The 13037-nt window shown below is 57.6% G+C and overlaps 2 protein-coding genes across 7 annotated transcripts; both read left to right on the forward strand.

Annotated features, from left to right (window-relative positions):
* Positions 1–34: 34 nt before the first annotated feature.
* SGTA (small glutamine rich tetratricopeptide repeat co-chaperone alpha) lies at positions 35–8608 on the forward strand. 4 transcript variants are annotated; one of them, XM_051810989.1, is made up of 12 exons: positions 35–115; positions 1277–1427; positions 2303–2406; positions 2586–2670; positions 2965–3064; positions 4093–4197; positions 4351–4489; positions 5220–5282; positions 5643–5680; positions 6452–6541; positions 6873–6996; positions 7696–8608. In XM_051810989.1, the coding sequence occupies exons 2-11, from the start codon at positions 1328–1330 to the stop codon at positions 6985–6987; spliced, it is 939 nt and encodes a 312-aa protein (XP_051666949.1). In that variant the 5' UTR covers positions 35–115; positions 1277–1327; the 3' UTR covers positions 6988–6996; positions 7696–8608. The 4 variants fall into 4 exon arrangements, with proteins under 4 accessions (XP_051666949.1, XP_051666948.1, XP_051666946.1 ...); XM_051810988.1 differs by having other exon boundaries at positions 54–115; positions 7701–8608; XM_051810986.1 differs by having other exon boundaries at positions 72–96.
* A 1246-nt stretch (positions 8609–9854) lies between these two features.
* Positions 9855–12770, forward strand: SLC39A3 (solute carrier family 39 member 3). Of its 3 annotated transcripts, none has more exons than XM_051810983.1 (4): positions 9855–9907; positions 10508–10663; positions 11103–11375; positions 11785–12770. In XM_051810983.1, exons 3-4 carry the CDS (start codon positions 11169–11171, stop codon positions 12517–12519), a joined length of 942 nt encoding a protein of 313 aa, XP_051666943.1. In that variant the 5' UTR covers positions 9855–9907; positions 10508–10663; positions 11103–11168; the 3' UTR covers positions 12520–12770. The 3 variants fall into 3 exon arrangements, with proteins under 3 accessions (XP_051666943.1, XP_051666945.1, XP_051666944.1); XM_051810985.1 differs by having other exon boundaries at positions 10508–10646; XM_051810984.1 differs by lacking the exon at positions 9855–9907 and adding an exon at positions 9919–9944.
* The last annotated feature ends 267 nt before the right edge of the window (positions 12771–13037 follow it).

The raw sequence follows: 13037 nt of genomic DNA on the forward strand, positions 1-13037 counted from the left end.
CCTCTTCCGGCCGTATAAGGGCGTGGGCGGGGTTATCGCGGCGCGTGCGCGCGGCGGGCCCGGCGCGTGCGCATTGCGTGAGCGCGCCCGGCCCAGGCGAGTGTCGGGGCGTCCGGTGAGCGGGACCGGGGGGAACCGGGGCCGGGCCGGGACACACCGGGACACACCGAGACACACCGGGACACACCGGGACACACCGGGATACACCGGGACACGGCTCTGCCGCCACTGGGCACTGCGCCCCGCCGGGAACCGCCCGCGCCGGGCCCGCCGGCGGCAGCGGGAGCGAGACCGGGGGGTACCGGGGGAACCGGGAGCGGGGCGGCGGGAGGTGCCGGGACCGGGCTGTTCCCCCCCCGCCGAGACCCCTCCGCCCCCCGTGCTGGCGGCGCCGGGCTGTGCTCCCCGCGGGGAACCGCTCGCTCCGGTCCCGGAGGGCACCGGCACCGGGGGGACTGCGCGGGGACCCCCGCCGGGAATCGCCCTCTCCGGCCCTGGTGGGGGCACCGGGACCGAGGGCAGCGGGACCGGGATTACCGGGATGTACCGGGGGTACCAGGGTGTGCCGGGGGTACCGGGGCCCGGCGAGGTCTGGGGGCTCTCGGTGCCGCCCCCCCGGGCCCGGTGCTGCTCCGGTGCCTCCCGGTGGGCTGGGCCCGGCTTAGCTGTGCCGGACTCTCATTAAACCAGTTTAATTTCTTAGTTAAAAGCCCCTGGCTGTGCCACAAACCCAGTTATAGCTCGGGGGGGCCGAGCTCGGCAGCAGGAGCTGCATCCTGTGTCCTTCAGCACCTGCCTTGGGATCCCTGGGAATTCCCGGCCCCGGGATGTGCTTTTTTTTGGGAGGGTCTTTCTGCTTTGGGTCCTCCCTCCCTTTCCCTGCCAGCCCTGACCCCCAGCTCTGCTCCCAGGGACGCAGCCCTTCAGCCCTTGGCTTTGCTTTCAGAACCAACCTGTGCTCTGGGAGCAGGAAAGTGGGAATTTTTCGTGGTGAAGCCTGGGTTTGTGTGTCCTGGTGCTTTGGTACCTCAGATCCCTGCAGCACCTTTGCTGTGTTTCCCTGGGCAGGAGCCTTTTGGGGGCAGGATTTTGGGTGAATCCAGGCTTGGAAAGTTCCTAAAGGGGAGGGTCTTGGTTGCAGCAGAGTTTAATGGAGTTTTTTGGAATCTTTGGGCAGCCCTGAACAACTCCCTTATCCCCCAGAATTCACCCTGAGGGGGAGCAGCAGCAAAGCTCTGGCCCCTGCTCTATCCAGCCATGACTTTTCCCTCTCCAGGTGTTTTTGGGAGTCCCCAGGAGTGCAGCCCAGCCCCCCAGAGCTCCCACCATGGCAGACCAGAGGCGTCTGGCCTTCTCCATCATCCAGTTCCTCCACAACCAGCTGCAGAACGGGAGCATGTCCCCGGATGCCCAGGAGAGTTTGGAAGGTGGGTGGATGTGCCTGGGGCTGTCAGGCCAAAACTCAGGGAAATGTGGATGTCTTTCCTGTTTTCTGCCCCTGGCTGAGCTGGGCTGCTCCTGACACCAAACCCTGCTGGAGATTTGGGGTTAATTTGTCCCTTGGGGAGGTGTCCAGGGGTGCTGATTCCTTGTCTGCTCTCTGAGCTCTTTCAAAAGCAGATTAGCTCGAGGCAGGGATGGACCTGGGGTCAAAAACCTCCCTGACCCCGGGCTGGAGACTTACAGGGTTTGTCTGGGATGAGGTGGAGGCTCTTGGGGAAGTGTAAAATGAGGATTTCTGTGGCTGTAGGAAAGTGCTTTGTGCTTGGAGAGTGGTTTTCCCTGTTCTACCCTCAAAAAGCTGCTCCCCAGGATTTACCCAGGCCCTTTCGGAGGGAAGGAGAACACACAGATCTTAAAAGGTCTCCTTAAGGAGCTTAAGGTTTAGTCTTTGGCTCGTGCATCTGTCCCAGTGAGAGGAGCAGGGGCACCTCTGTGGGGAGGGGGCACATTCCTGGGGGTTGGGTGCCAGGAGGGGGCAGCTCCTGGTGCTTTGGGGCTGTGGAGGTGGCACGAGAGCTCTGCAGGGCTGAGCCCTGTGAAGCTGGTGCAGCCCCAGCCTGAGTAACTTTTCCCCCCCAGAGGAGTCACTGAGGGGGTGGGAGTTGGGAATGACTTGATCCAGGATATCCAGAGCTGAGCTTTGCCCAGCTCCGAGGTTCTGGCAAAATTTTATGGATGTGGCCCAGATCTGTGGGAAACTTGTGGTTTGGGGTTTTTTTTTTAGAGAAATCCCACTGCTGAGGGACAGGGGTGAGTGTGGAGGGTGGGGAAAGCTAATGAGCTGCCTCTCCCTGTCCAGTGGCCATCCAGTGCCTGGAGACAGCTTTTGGGGTGTCCATGGAGGACCAAGGCCTGGCTGTGTCCCAGACCCTTCCTGAAATATTCGAGGCTGTTGCAGGGAAGGTGAGTGAGAGCCCTGAAATGCTGAGCTTCCCTCCCTGCAGCCCGAGCACCGAGTCCTGCTGGGATTCCAGGAGGCTGCTGCTGTGTGGGAGGGGAGTGTTTGGGATGTGCCTGGGAAGGGGGAGGTGTGGGACAGCTCGCTGGGAATCCTTATCTGAGCTTCTCCCTTTCCCTGGAAGGAGCTGGAACACAGCAGGACAAACTCAGAGCCCGTCACCCCCTCTGAGGACGACGTGGCCGAGGCTGAAAGGCTCAAGACCGAAGGTGACAGCCCTGGAGCTGGGGGGGAGGGAGGCTCTGGGGGTGACTGCGAGGGAGCCACAGTTCCCTGGGCCCTGGGAATGCTTGGGCTGGGGAAACAAAGGGATGGCACCAGCCCTTCTGCTTCCCTGTGCTCCAGCAGGGTGGGGAGGGTGGCACAGGAGCCTGGAAGTGCTGGGTTATCCTTTCCTTGCATCCCAGGGAGCCCCTGGTGTGTGGGACAGGGATCCAGGCCTCTTGCTCTGGGCTGGCCCTGTCTGTCCCTGGCTGAAGAGCCTCTTTCCACCCTGTTTGTAGGAAATGAGCAAATGAAGGCAGAAAACTTTGAGGCTGCTGTGTCTTTTTATGGAAAAGCCATCGAATTAAACCCAGCCAACGCTGTGTACTTCTGCAACAGGTACTGGAGCAGCTTTCCCCAGGGCCTCAGCACTTAAATCCAGGACTCCTCAAGGGTCAAAATCCCTTTTTTTTTTTTTTTTTTATAAATGATCCTGTGGGTTTCTTGTTCTCTTCCTGGCTCGCTGTGTGGTTTGAGCTCATGATAACACACTTCCCTGTGCCTCCTGGCATCTCTGCTTGGGATGTGGGTGTGGAAATGACCTTTATTAGGCATTTGAGGGGATAAGGGATGCCAAGAAAGAGTGTCTGCTTCCATGCAGTTATCTCTGAGTGGGATGGAGAGGCTGTGTTGGGAATGAAGGAGTGAAATGAGGCGAGCTGAAGGCTCATTACTGAGAATTTGGTGTGTGCAAAGCTGGGTGTGGAAGTGGAGTTTTGTATTTTTCACTTCTGAGAAGCGTTTTGGAAGTTGGTGGGAAAATAATTGTTGGGTAAGGCAGGCTTTGAGTGAGGGTTTGGCTTGATTACGTGCTTGTTGTGGGCACACAGGAGCATCTGGCACCAGGAATAATTAATGACACATTAATGACATGGGGGGGGGTGGTTTTGGGCTGAAAACTGGTGCTTTCAGCTGAGCTCTGAGAGTGTTGGTGCCATGAGGTTCTGGGCAGGTGCCCCTCTCAGAGTTGGGAGGTTGAGGCTTTGCTGAGCACGTGGTGGCTTTAAAAGCAGTTTTCCCTCTGTGTGGAATGTGGGGAAGTGGATGGAAACAGTTGTTATGTGTGAGGAACTGAGGGATGAGGGCAAACCAGGTTTTTCCTGAGTTGGCAGGTGATCCCTGCGTGCCTCCCCGGAGCCTGCTCTGGGAATGTCCTCAGGAGGGATGAGGAGGAGCCTGGGTGTGTTTGCATGAGATGATTCCAGGGCAGGGTGTGGGGCTGGGGTCGGGGTGGCCCCCCTGGGTGGGGCTGGGGCTGTGCCAGGCTCACACCCCACTCCCTCCTGCACAACAGAGGGGGAACAGGGGAACTTCCCTGGGGATACTCCAGCTGCTCAGTGCTCCCTGCCCCTTTCCCTCCCCTCCAGAGCCGCTGCCTACAGCAAACTTGGGAATTATGCAGGGGCAGTGAGAGACTGTGAACGGGCCATAGGCATCGACCCCAACTACAGCAAAGCCTATGGCAGGATGGGGTGAGTAACAGCAGGGCTGGGGCTGCAGTTCCAGTCCCTCAGGGCTGCCACCTCTGTGCCCTGCCCTGCAGTGCCACGGGAACATTCCTGCTGTTCCAGCTCCGGGCAGGCTGGGAGGGCTTATCTGACTGCAGTTTGCTTTTCCTTCCCCAGCCTGGCCCTGTCCAGCCTAAACAAACACACAGAAGCTGTTGTTTACTACAAAAAGGCTCTGGAGCTGGATCCAGACAACGACACCTATAAGTCAAACCTTAAAATAGCTGAACAGAAAATGAAGGAGACTCCCAGTCCGGTGAGTCCTGCAATTAATTCGTCAGTTCAGGTTTTAGAGGGAGGTTTCCTCGCTGTCAAAGCCCCAGGTGCTGTTTGCAGGGCCCTGGTGAGCTGGGGGGGGTGTTAAAATTTGAAATTTTGGGGGCAGACAGAGGAGAGACGGTCAGTGATCCTGCTGGGAACGTTGCACTGGAACCCAGAGAGGGGAAACCAGTCACCTTGGGCTTGTTGGAAACGGCTGGAAAATGAGACTGAGGAGGGTTTTAAACCCAGCATTTTTGCCTTAAGCACCTTTTTTAATTAAATCACTGCTAAATCCAGCTTCTTTATTTTCCCAGTGACCTGTTAGCAGTATGAAAAGTGATTTATGGGGTCTTTTTTTCTTACAAAGGTGGTTTTCTTGAAAAGAAACCTGGAGGTCTCCCAGCCAGGGAGCTGCTGGCTGCACTGCTGACCTGCTCCAGGCAGGAATGTGTTAGTTGATCGTTTTGGATGGAATTTTAACTTTCCAGAGACATTTCCAGTGCAGGGCTGGGGGAGGAAGTGTTTAATTTAGAAGCTGGGTCGCAGAGGGGGTGAGAGGTGAGCAAGTGGAATGTGTCCAGGGGGGTGGGACTGGATGATCCTTCAGGTCCTTTCAGCCCAGACCATTCTGGGATTCCCTGATGGGATCCTGTGATTCCCAAGCTCTGGGAATGAGGTGTGGAAGGGAGGGGGGTCACCACCAGCCCCTGCTTTCTCTCTTCCAGACTGGAGGCCCAGGAGGATTCGACTTGGCTGGTCTGCTCAACAACCCCGGCTTCATGAGCATGGTGAGTCCAGCACAGGTCCCAGCTGGGCTGCTGGGGGTGAGTTCCCTCAGGATGTGGCTCCGGTGCCTCCTCAGATGGGTTTGCACTCCCTGGTTCCAGCGTGGCTCTGGGGGAGCTGCTGGTGTTTCATTAAAGCTCAAATGAAAAGCCAGTGATTTATTCCCAGGCTGTGGAAGGGCCTGTTCTGCATTAGAGCCTGTCCTGCTGTTGTGCTCTGCTGCTCCCTTTGCTATTTTGGTCCTTTTGCTCTGTTTCAAAGCCCTTCTGCCTTCTCTTTTGGGGTTGAATGGCACAACACCTGCACAGCCTCACCAGCCTCTGACTGAACTGGGGGTTGTTCTTTCTCCTCTCTCCAAACAGGCATCGAATCTAATGAACAACCCACAAGTACAACAGCTGTAAGTTGGATCCTGCTTCTGTTTCCTCTTGGAATTGCTCATTTGAGGCTCTCTGTGTGTTTGGTGTTTGCTGCAGGTCTGGACTGGTGGGAGCAGGAGGGAACTTGGGGCAGGAGTGTGGGGGGAGCCTTCAGACCAACCCAGTGCCCTGAGCTGGTGTGGTTTGGGGGCTTTGGGCTGTGTTGAGGAGGGATTTTAGTGAAATACTTGCACAGGGCAGTGCAAATGGAGGATTGGTTGTGGCCCTGGAGTTGGGTTTGGGGAGCTGGGGATCTTTGGCTCTGAGGATCAGCTCACAGTGTTTGTGAGATGCTGAGATAATGCACAGAGTGATAAATTAACGAGGCACAGACCATTCCTGCCCATCCTTGAAGTGAGACCCTGTGGAATTCTCCCCCTGGATGCAGCCTGAGGACTCCAGGGGAAGGGGCTGAGTGTCCTGGGCTGTTCAGGCTGCCCTGTCAGCGAGTCTTTGATGCAGAGCAAGAAGAGAGCTGGTGCGAGGAAGGGCAGTGTTTTAATTCCATGAACACAACACAGGGCTTGCACACAGAAAGAGGGATCTGGGGACGCAGTAACTGGCACCATTAGGAGTATTTCTACTTACTGTGCAGGTTAATGTTCCTCTTCTGCAGCTGATGACTGAAAGGTTGTTGCAGGAGATTCCCTTGCAGATGACAATCCCTCATCCCTGGGGTGGGAAGGTGCTCCTGTTCCTTCGTGCTCTGGCCTAAACCGATTCAGTTTGGTTTGTTTGTCTTCTCCCCACAGCATGTCTGGGATGATTTCAGGTGGCCACAACCCCATGGGAGCCACGGGCACCAGCCCCTCCACCAACGACCTCGCCAGCCTCATCCAGGCGTGAGTGGAGCTGCAGGGGCTGGGAACTGGGGCTTGGGGGGGCCCAGAACCTCGACTGAACAGCTGGGGGAGGTTTGACTGTTGGGTGGGGTTGTGGCTCCTTTGGGGGTGGGAACTGCTGCTTGAGTGGGGTTCTGGGGTCCTGAGCAGAGCCAGAACCTTGGTTTGACCCTCGGGGGAGGTTTAAATGTTGGGTTCTCCAGCATTTCTGGGTGTTGTGGTGCCAGGAGCTGTTGTGACAACGGGCTGTGGAGTGTTCCCAGCCCCAGGCTGTGCTGGGGGGTCAGAGCTCTGGTCCCAGCCGTGTCCCCCCCGTGTCCCTGTCCCTCAGGGGTCAGCAGTTTGCCCAGCAGATGCAGCAGCAGAACCCTGAACTAATAGAGCAGCTCCGGAGCCAGATCAGGAGTCGAACTCCAAGTGCCAGCAACGAGGACCAGCAGGAATGAGCTCTCCAGGTGAGATTCCAGCCAGGAATGCTGCCCCAGTTCGAGAGGGGGGTAATTTAGTTGATTTCTAATAAGCTTTGTGCTTTAATTGAGCCATTTGGTGCCTCTCTGGGGCTCTGCAGGGCTGAGCTCAGAGGGGTCAGTGACACCTTCTCACACCCTGGGGACTCAGACCAGTTTGGGCTCCGTGGTTAAAAAACCAAATAGTTCAACTTTATTTCTTTTTAGTTTTTATAAAGGCTTTTACTAAATGAATGGGTTTTCTTTTGTTTTTTATGAAAGAAGTGGGTTTTTTTGCTAAAGGATTTTTTTTTAATAAGGGAGGTTTTTTCCTAGAGGTTTGTTTTTTTGTTTTTTTTGCTCAAAGAGATTTTTTTAATGAAGGAGTTTTTTTTGCTAGGAGGGGTTTTTTTATTAAAGGTGTGGGTTTTTTTACTAAAGAAGTTTTTTTTACTGAAGGAGGGTTTTTAAAACTGATTATTTTTTTTTCTACTAACGAAGTTTTTTCTAAAGGGTTTTTTTTTTGCTAAGGGAGGTTTCTTTAGTGAAAGGAGTGGGTTTTTTTCACTAAAGAAGTTTGTGATTTTTTACTGAAGGAGGGTTTTTTTTTTTACTAAAGGAGTTGTGTGGTTTTTTTTACTGAACTTTATTAAAATGGCTAAACTTCCTTTCCTTCCTTCCCCCCCTCTCCTGTCCCTCTCTCCACAGCACAGCCCGGGGGAACTTTGGTGTTTGCTTTAAAAACTGGAAGCCATGTGCGTGTTGCCATTTCTTGAGTTGGAAGTGTCCAAGAGGGGGGAAAAATATAATGGAAAAAAACCCCACAAACCCCAAACCCCTTTCTCTGACCTGCATGTTCAAGGCAGACTCACTCTCTGTCCCCAGTCCTCTGCCCTGCTCCTCCCTCTCACCCTTCCCATTAGTCCTTTTCCTCCTGGAAGAGCCAGCAGGCTGAACACAGACCAGCATCGAGGCTTTCTAACAGAACTGGGGGAACCACATGGATGCACTTCCATGGGATTTGCTCCCTTGGGGATTTTTTTTAACCCGTTTTTTGAAGACCGAAGCACCGTCGCTCCAGGACTCCTTGGTTTTCCTGCCCACGGGCCACTTCCAAGAAGTGTTGAAGTCCCTCCTAACCCAATCCTGCCACTCATGAGACAACGTGTGACCTCTCTGGAGATCCTGGGATCTCGTGGCCTCCAGGATTTTGGTTCCTTAGCAGGACTGCACTCCCCGGTCGGGGCTGGGGCAGCTTCGCCAGCGTCGTTATCCCGGGAGTTTGGTGCTCCCCTCTCCCAGGTAAACGTGGGGGGGGCTGGGACTGGCCAGGCAGAACATCCCCACCTGCTCCTCGTGCACTTTTTGGGGGTCATTCTCCCCGAAAGTCCTGACAAAGCTTTAGGAATTCTGGCTGTGTGGGAGCGATCCGGGTCGGGTTGGACGGTGAGGGAGGTTAAAGGTGTTTTCAGTGTTTAAAAGGAGTTTTTCTTGGTTGTTTGTTTTTTTTTGTTTTTTTAAATCTTTTCTGCATGTAAGTAACAACCTGGCTGACTGTGCTCACGTAGGGAAAGAGGGGGCCAGGGTAGAGCAGAGGGAATAAAATGTTTGGATCAAGGAATCAAGTGGCTGCTGGTTCAACCGTGAGGGGCTGGGGAGGGGGAAGCTCCTGGAGCCGCCTCGGGCCCCACCTTGGGCAAGCCCAGAGCTCCCCAAAAGTCCCTCCTTGAGGCCAGAGACTTTTCTATCCACTCACACTCGGTTTGAAAGCAGATTTTTGGGAGTGGTGGGGCCGGGGCAGGGCTGGGGAAGGCGGGAGGTGGGCGAGGCCCTCGGGAGCCCTGGGGGAGTGAGCAGGGACAGTGGGAGATGAATATCATGGCAAAACTGACCTGTAAATGCTCCATGAAGTTACTGTGGTTCGTGTCACTTGTGAGGAATAAAACATTTGGACACTTTCGTTGTTATCCCTCGTGCCCGGGGGTGGCTCAAGGGGCTCCTTTCCAGAGGCTTCTGTGGGGTCAGGGCTCTGCTCCCTCGGGGCTGGGGCTGCCCTGGGGCACATTTTATCCCCTCTACCCAGGTTTTTTTTTTTGTTCTTCCCTGCCAGAATTCTCCTCCCGTGTGTTTCTGCAGCACAGAAATAGGAAATCTTTCTCTCCATGTCTGCTCCCCCCTCTGCCTTTGAGCTCTCTCCTGCTGCTCTCTGCAGCCTGACAAAAGGGGTTTTACACTCCAGCACAGCATGGGAAGAAAATGTTCCAGAATTATCCAAAAAGAAGAAACCACAGGCGGTTTCCCCCCTCAGTTTTCGGCTCATTTCAGTGCTGTTCCTTCCCTTGCCCTCCTTGTTCTTTTGTAACTTGTTCTCTTTCTCTGCCTCTCTTGGTTTTCTTTTCACACCTCGGAGCTCCGTGTGCAGCTTTCCACGGGGAATTGCTCCTGCCCTGCAGGGCTGTGGCAGGTCCTTGCTGCCTGCTTTTGAACTTTTTCTTCCAGACTCCCACGTTCCCCAGCTCCTCTGGGAGCCGACAGCGAAAATAATGGAATTTTATGGGATTTTAAGGTTCACTTCAGCTCTCGCAGGGGGCTGCAGTTTGTGCGCTTTGACCACACGCAGTTGGAAGCTGTAAGAGCAGGGGATGGCGGAGTGGAGGGCGCTCTCCCAGGGGAGTTTTTCCCATTCCCAGTTCCCGCCGATCCCGCTCAGCACCGGACAGCGCTGCGGGCCCGGCGCTGTCCCGGAACCCGCGGCCGCGGGGGCGCGTTTCCCGCGGACCTTAATCCCGGCGGCTCCCAGGAGGGTTGATGGACGGCTCGCGCGGCCAATCAGCGGCCGGGGCTCCCGCGGCGGCCAATGGGAGGGCGTCGTGGGCGGGCTCGCGCGGGGCGGCCGGGCCGGGGAGCGGCGGGACCGGCCGTGAGTGAGGGGGGGGCGGTTACCGGGGCAACGGGGGGTGAGGGGGGGGGGCCGGGGTTTCGTGAGGGGATGGGGGGGCCGGGAGGGGGCTCGGGGGGATCACAGCGGGGCTGGGGGGCCGGGGGAGCGGGGGACAGGGCCCCCTACCCGTGTGGGGGTTCAAGGGGGATCCTGGGCCTGTGTGAAGGGGTCGGGCCGGGCCCCCTCCTGGCCTTGAGGGGCTCAGGGTGGACCCCAACCCCTTGTGAGGGCTCTGGGCCCCCTCCTCGCCTTGAGGGGCTCAGGGTGGACCCGGACCCCCTGTGAGGGTCTCCCCGGCTGAACATGCCCCTCTAAAACCGCCCACTCCTCTCCCAGCAATCCCTGTAGCCCCCCCCTCCACCTCTTCTCCCCTTTGGGGTGTCCAGCAGGTTTACCCTGTGCTGGTGGCCCGGGAGGAGCCCCCTGCCCACCCCCTCTTTTCCAGCGTTATCTCAAGGGGTTTCAGGGCTTGGAAGTGCTGGGACGAGTGTGGCTGTGGGGAAGGTGTCCTGTTTTCAGCAGAAAACCTGGGGTTTAGTGGTTCACGGATCAGGAAACCATTTGTTTCCCCTCCCACAGGGCCCTGCCTGCTTTACAGAATATTTTTCATCGCTTGGATGCTTCATTCTGAGCCACTAATCCAAGCAGTACCTGAGCTAATCCTTCGTTCCAGGCTGGTGCCACAGCCTGGGTGTCAGTGCTGCTGCCCAAGGAGCAGGTCGGGAGAGCCACCAGGTATTCCTGGGGATTCCTTTCCCTCTGGGCTGCTTCCAGCCCCGCTCAGGGACACCGGCTGCACTCAGGAGCTCCAGGGTCTGGCGGGGGCTGGTTTGGGTTAAAAACAGGAAAGAGAGGGAAAAACCTGAGGTTGGGGGGTTTCTGGGTGGAAGCCAGAGGTGTGGATTTCTTTCCTGGTGGTTAAAAGCTGGGAGCTGATCGGTTGGTTGGGCTCAGCTGGATCCCACAGCAGGACTGGGCGTTTCCCTGTCACAGGGGGGCTGTTCCAGATAAAACCTTTAAAAACTTGGCTGGTTTGGGGTGGCCCCAACATCTCATTTACGTGAATTGTTAATTTAGCAGCGCTTCCAAGTTACTTTTATACAATTGCACTTTTCCCTGGTGGTTCCCGTGGCTCGAAAAGGCAAAACCTCCCTGTTTTCTCCCCCTGCCACAGGTGCTGGTCCCGGGAGCAGCTTTCCCTGTGTCCGTGCCCATGTCCCCACTCTGAGCCCTCACCAGGATGAGGATCGTGGTGGCCAAGGTGCTGTGCCTGCTGGGCATCTGTGTGCTGGTGCTGGCGGGGGCCCTGCTGCCCGTGAGGGTCATCGAGGCCGACCACGAGAAGGCCCAGCGCTCCAGGAAGGTGCTGGCCCTCTGGAATTCCTTCGGAGGAGGAGTCTTCCTGGCCACCTGCTTCAACGCCCTGCTGCCAGCTGTGAGGGGCAAGGTGAGTGCTGGCCATGCCTGTGCCGGGGACACCTGAGCCTGCAGGGGCCCTGCTCCCTGCGGGAATGGGGGTGATGAGGGGTCAGTGTCCAGCTGGATGTGGAGCCCCCTCAAACGTCTGTGCCTGGTGCCTCATATCGTGAGGGTGAGCTGTGCCCCCTTCCCTGCCCTGCTGCTGGCTGTCTCCATGGGGGCACGGGGCATTTGGGGGATTTTTTGGGGCGTGAGGATCCCAACTCCGTGTGTTTGGAACGTGGGAAGGCAAAAGGATTCCCTGTCTCACGGCGGGGTGTCCAGGGGTGTGGGAGTGCCATGGATGGGTCCAGTGCCCGTGTGGGGCCGTGTGAGCACAGAGGGAATGTTTCCCTTCAGAGGGATGGATTCACTGTGCATCCTTTGCCTCCTCCCAGCTGGATGAAGTCCTCAAGCAGGGGAACATGACCACGGACTACCCGGTGGCCGAGACCATCGTGATGGTCGGCTTCTTCGTCACGGTCTTCGTGGAGCAGCTCGTCCTGAGCTGCCAGAAGGAGAAGCCCTCCTTCATCGACCTGGAGACCTTCAACGCGGGCTCGGACGGCGGCAGCGACTCGGAGTACGAGAGTCCCTTCATCGCCTCGCCCCGGGGCCGGGCCCTGTACGGGGAGCACAGGGGGCACCCCCCTCACCTGAGCCTGCCCGAGCTGTCCCGCTCCGGCCCCCTGCGCCTGCTGGGGCTGGTCTTCGCCCTGTGCACGCACTCCATCTTCGAGGGGCTGGCCCTGGGGCTGCAGGAGGACGGCGGCAAAGTCATCAGCCTGTTCCTGGGCGTGGCCATCCACGAGACCCTGGTGGCCGTGGCGCTGGGCATCAGCATGGCCAGGGCCGCGCTGCCGCTCAGGGACGCGGCCAAGCTGGCCCTGGCCGTGTGCCTCATGATCCCGCTGGGAATCGGCGTCGGGATGGGCATCCAGAGCACCCGCAGCGCCGCCAGCGACGTGGTGTCCCTGCTCCTGCAGGGCATGGCCGGCGGCACCTTCCTCTTCGTCACCTTCTTCGAGATCCTGGCCAGGGAGCTGGAGGACAAGAGCCAGCGGCTGCTCAAGGTGCTGTGCCTGGTGCTGGGCTATGCCCTGCTGGCCGGGCTGGTGCTCATCCCGTGGTGAGCCGGGAGCCTCGGGAAGCCGAGCTCGGCGGGATGAGCCGCCCCTCCCGCTGCAGGGACGCCGGAGCTCCGCGGGCAGGTGGAACAGCCTGGCCCGGGGGTGTTTCCATGATTACCTGCAGGAGGAGGATCTCTTCCTGCGTGCCCAGAGGGAGATGAGTGAGGAGCATCCCAAGGGACCGTCCTGCCCCTGGGGCTGCGGAGATCAGCTGGCACAAACATTAAGGATCTGGTTAAAGGCTGCTTCCGAGAGCTCCTCGAGTGTGTGTGGCTTCCTGCAACCTCCACAGTCCCCCTCTCCCTCCTGCCCCTCGCCTGCACTCCAGAACGAGCCGGGAGCCTGGTCCGTGGGCTCCGAGGAGGTGAGGAACAGGACTGGAGCAGGTGGGAGCAGGGATTGCTGGGCTGCACTAAGCTGCTTTGGCTGGCTTAGTTTGGAGCAAAACCTGGTTGTAAGAGCTGCCAAAAATAACATCCCCCTGGGGCTCCAGCATTCCCGGGGTGCTGCGCCCTCCGGCA

This window comes from Manacus candei, unplaced genomic scaffold (assembly GCF_025592945.1).
Source record: "Manacus candei isolate 608988 ecotype Guabito, Panama unplaced genomic scaffold, ASM2559294v1 h1tg000080l, whole genome shotgun sequence".
Lineage (NCBI taxonomy): Eukaryota > Metazoa > Chordata > Aves > Passeriformes > Pipridae > Manacus > Manacus candei.

Bases quoted from the DNA above. Each gene is read 5' to 3' on its own strand.
- SGTA (XM_051810989.1), top strand. From the start codon at position 1,328: ATGGCAGACCAGAGGCGTCTGGCCTTCTCCATCATCCAGTTCCTCCAC. The intron at 2,407-2,585 runs GTGAGTGAGAGC...TTTCCCTGGAAG, and splicing joins TCGAGGCTGTTGCAGGGAAG to GAGCTGGAACACAGCAGGAC. The intron at 4,490-5,219 runs GTGAGTCCTGCA...TCTCTCTTCCAG, and splicing joins TGAAGGAGACTCCCAGTCCG to ACTGGAGGCCCAGGAGGATT.
- SLC39A3 (XM_051810983.1), top strand. From the start codon at position 11,169: ATGAGGATCGTGGTGGCCAAGGTGCTGTGCCTGCTGGGCATCTGTGTG. The intron at 11,376-11,784 runs GTGAGTGCTGGC...GCCTCCTCCCAG, and splicing joins TGCCAGCTGTGAGGGGCAAG to CTGGATGAAGTCCTCAAGCA.